The sequence below is a fragment of the Clupea harengus genome, unplaced genomic scaffold, assembly GCF_900700415.2.
Source record: "Clupea harengus unplaced genomic scaffold, Ch_v2.0.2, whole genome shotgun sequence".
Taxonomy (NCBI): domain Eukaryota; kingdom Metazoa; phylum Chordata; class Actinopteri; order Clupeiformes; family Clupeidae; genus Clupea; species Clupea harengus.
In genome coordinates this window covers 1,578-4,352 of record NW_024880168.1, presented here as the reverse complement: position 1 = coordinate 4,352, position 2,775 = coordinate 1,578, and the positions used below count along the sequence as shown (strand labels likewise).

Below are 2,775 nucleotides of genomic sequence, written 5' to 3'. Positions count from 1 at the left end.
AACGCAGGTCAGGCCTGTGGAAACGCGGACACTCTCTAGAACAATCTAAAGGTGTTCGCTCGTGTGTGTGTGTGTGTGCGTGTGTGCGTGTGTGTATGTGTGACCAAATTCAAATTCAAATCCTGGTTGAGGATCAACACAACAAAAGCTGAAATGTGAGGTTGTTTATCATGATCCATGTGTAGTATTAAAAAACAAACAATCAAAACAAATTAAAAAACAAACACAGGCAGACTGGTTGGCATCTCCATATCATTTTCAAATGACACTTGAGATAAGACACAAGGAACAGGATTTAGACGGAAGTTATGTAGACCACGTCAGTTAACAAACAGGACAAATGTGTGTGTCATGTACAGAGGGGGGTGGGGTAGGCCGGGGTGGTGGAGGGGTGGAGGGGAAGGCACAGGAGGAAACGTGTGTAAATGACTGCAGGTCCATTGAGGTGAAGTCAAAGATTTATTTACAAATACAAAACTCCTTTACATCCTTCACATCTGTATGATTCAATCACCTTCACACAATCACATTGTTACAGTGTGCGTGTGTGTGTGTGCATCTGTGCGTGCGTGCTTGTGTATATGTGTCATTTCACACTCTGAAGAAAGGATTGGACATGATAGAGACACTACACTACCACTTAGTCAACAGTTATACCACCACAAATACTAATCATTAGAATACAGACAATCACACATTTAATCCTCACTATGTTTCATTTACAGTCATTGGACTTCATTCTCCTTGTCACATGAAGTGGCGTGTGTGTGAGGCCCATGTGTCCATGGTGTGTGTGTGGGGCAGCTCTGTCTGTGAGTGTGTGTGTGTGTGTGTGTGTGATCTTTGAACCACATTTTCTTTGTTTTATAGTAAGTGATGACTTGATTTGGAAAATGAAACTGAGTATTATAAACACCTAATTATTGTGGTGCGAAGTGATTAGAGACACCGTTTGTATCACTGTAGCATAAGTTTAGCACCGTAATGCGTAACGTCGTGTACCTGTAGAAAGAAAAAATGTGTTGGGCCTCCATTAAATTAGTCACGCTTCGGTACTGTTACAAAGGTTTTTCTTTTTGTGCTTTTTTTTTTGCTGCATGTGAGGCAAAACAAAAAGATATACAGCGTTACCAAACGGCTTTGTCACCGTAGGAAGCATCAGTATTTCACAACACACCTGATTCATTCAGTGCGCGATCGATACTGGGAATCAAAAGCTTCTCAAATTCCCAGAGTTTCTTGTCGACGAACAGCTGGTCTTTGGAGAGTTGTCCTTGCAGTGGCACCCTGACATGGATGATGCGGCATACATCGAACGGGACGTTAAAGACGAGTCCGAACTGCTTCAGTGTGGTGTGTACTGAAGTCTGCTCCACGCTCCGGGGGTTGATGAGCACCTTTGTGGGGTTAAAAACGTGCTTCCTGTCCGGCTCTCGGTAGACATGCTCCAGGATGTTCACACCAGGCACACTCCTCCACCGAGGCAGGCGAAATCGGCCGCTGTCATCGAACTGCGTTTTGGGGAAAATGTGGTTCTCGATCTTGAAGACCCCTGCGTTGGGACGCTGCTGCTGTAAAATGCCCATTAAGTTCTCCAGGTTGGCATGCTTGTAAGGCATAATGATCTCATCAATGTCATTCATCAGAAGGTACTTTGACTGGTACATGTATCTGTATATGCATTCATTCAGAGTGGTCAGCTGTCCATAATAATGAATGTCCCCATGGTGTAAGTCATAACTCCAGCCAGTAGATGGCTTAAGGAACTTGTCTATTGGCCAAGGCACAACCTCCAGCATACCCTCTTTACTGTAGTACTTGAGAATTTTCTCAACGTCTGGTCCACAGCTGGTGTTGTAGATGACAACCCTCTGAACCCCTATAAGCTTGTACACCTCCATGGTTTGTGCAAATTGGAGGGCATTATTGTACACCCCAAAAAGGTTAGATATGCATACAGTAAAGTTGTACTTAAACGATTCCTTGACCTCCTGGTTTTGGATCGATAAAAATGTCAAATTGTGAAAGGCGTATGGGTTAGCTGTTATGCTGACACGTGTGGCTTGCTGCAACGCTGGACTCAGGCACAACACGTCTGAAGTCACAAAAGGAAAGCCGAAGTCATCGCTGTGCTGGTGAACTTTTGCCTGGAAAGATGTGCACTGACCCGGAGCCCCATCAGCCTTAGCATCAACGTTAGCATCAGCCTTAGCGTTAGCGCATAGGACACAGTAGAGCGGCTGCAGCTCCTGCCTGCAGATGATGCTGATCACCCTGATGGCCCCGCCCAGTCTGTGGTCCTTAAAGGCAGATACCATGAGGTGCCTGGAGAATGGGATGGGGGTGATGGTGTCCGTGGGTCCGTTGCCGTGGCTGCAGTGCAAACTGTACTGAGGCTTTTTCTCCGTTAATCAGGGTTATCACATGCTCCCACTTCAGCATCAGAAGGATGGCTAAGGCACCGATGCCAACCAGCAGCGCCAGCTTCCTCTGCATCATGTTTGTTCAGTCCGCTGGGATACAGCATCTACAATCTGCACAGCCAAAGATGACATAGTGAGACACAAAATGACTCAAGAACACTTTCATGTACACACACAGACAGAAACACACTCACACACAGACAGAAACACACTCACACACAGACAGAAACACACTCACACACAGACAGAAACACACTCACACACAGACAGAAACACACTCACACACAGACAGAAACACACTCACACACAGACAGAAACACACTCACACACAGACAGAAACACACTCACACAC

General features: G+C 45.7%; 1 protein-coding gene across 1 annotated transcript; it reads right to left on the bottom strand.

Annotated features, from left to right (window-relative positions):
* Nucleotides 1-1,088: 1,088 nt before the first annotated feature.
* On the bottom strand, nt 1,089-2,555 carry LOC122131482. The gene is made up of 2 exons (XM_042706212.1): nt 2,523-2,555; nt 1,089-2,396 (listed from the first exon to the last, which is right to left on the bottom strand). The coding sequence occupies exons 1-2, from the start codon at nt 2,553-2,555 to the stop codon at nt 1,167-1,169; spliced, it is 1,263 nt and encodes a 420-aa protein (XP_042562146.1). The 3' UTR covers nt 1,089-1,166.
* Between the last annotated feature and the right edge of the window lie 220 nt (nt 2,556-2,775).

What these genes read in the sequence shown, in the direction of transcription:
- LOC122131482 (XM_042706212.1), bottom strand. Translation starts at nt 2,555, where the DNA reads ATGTCATCTTTGGCTGTGCAGATTGTAGATGCT. An exon ending in CTGTGCAGATTGTAGATGCT is followed by an intron (nt 2,397 to 2,522) that starts GTATCCCAGCGG and finishes ACGGAGAAAAAG; the next exon opens with CCTCAGTACAGTTTGCACTG.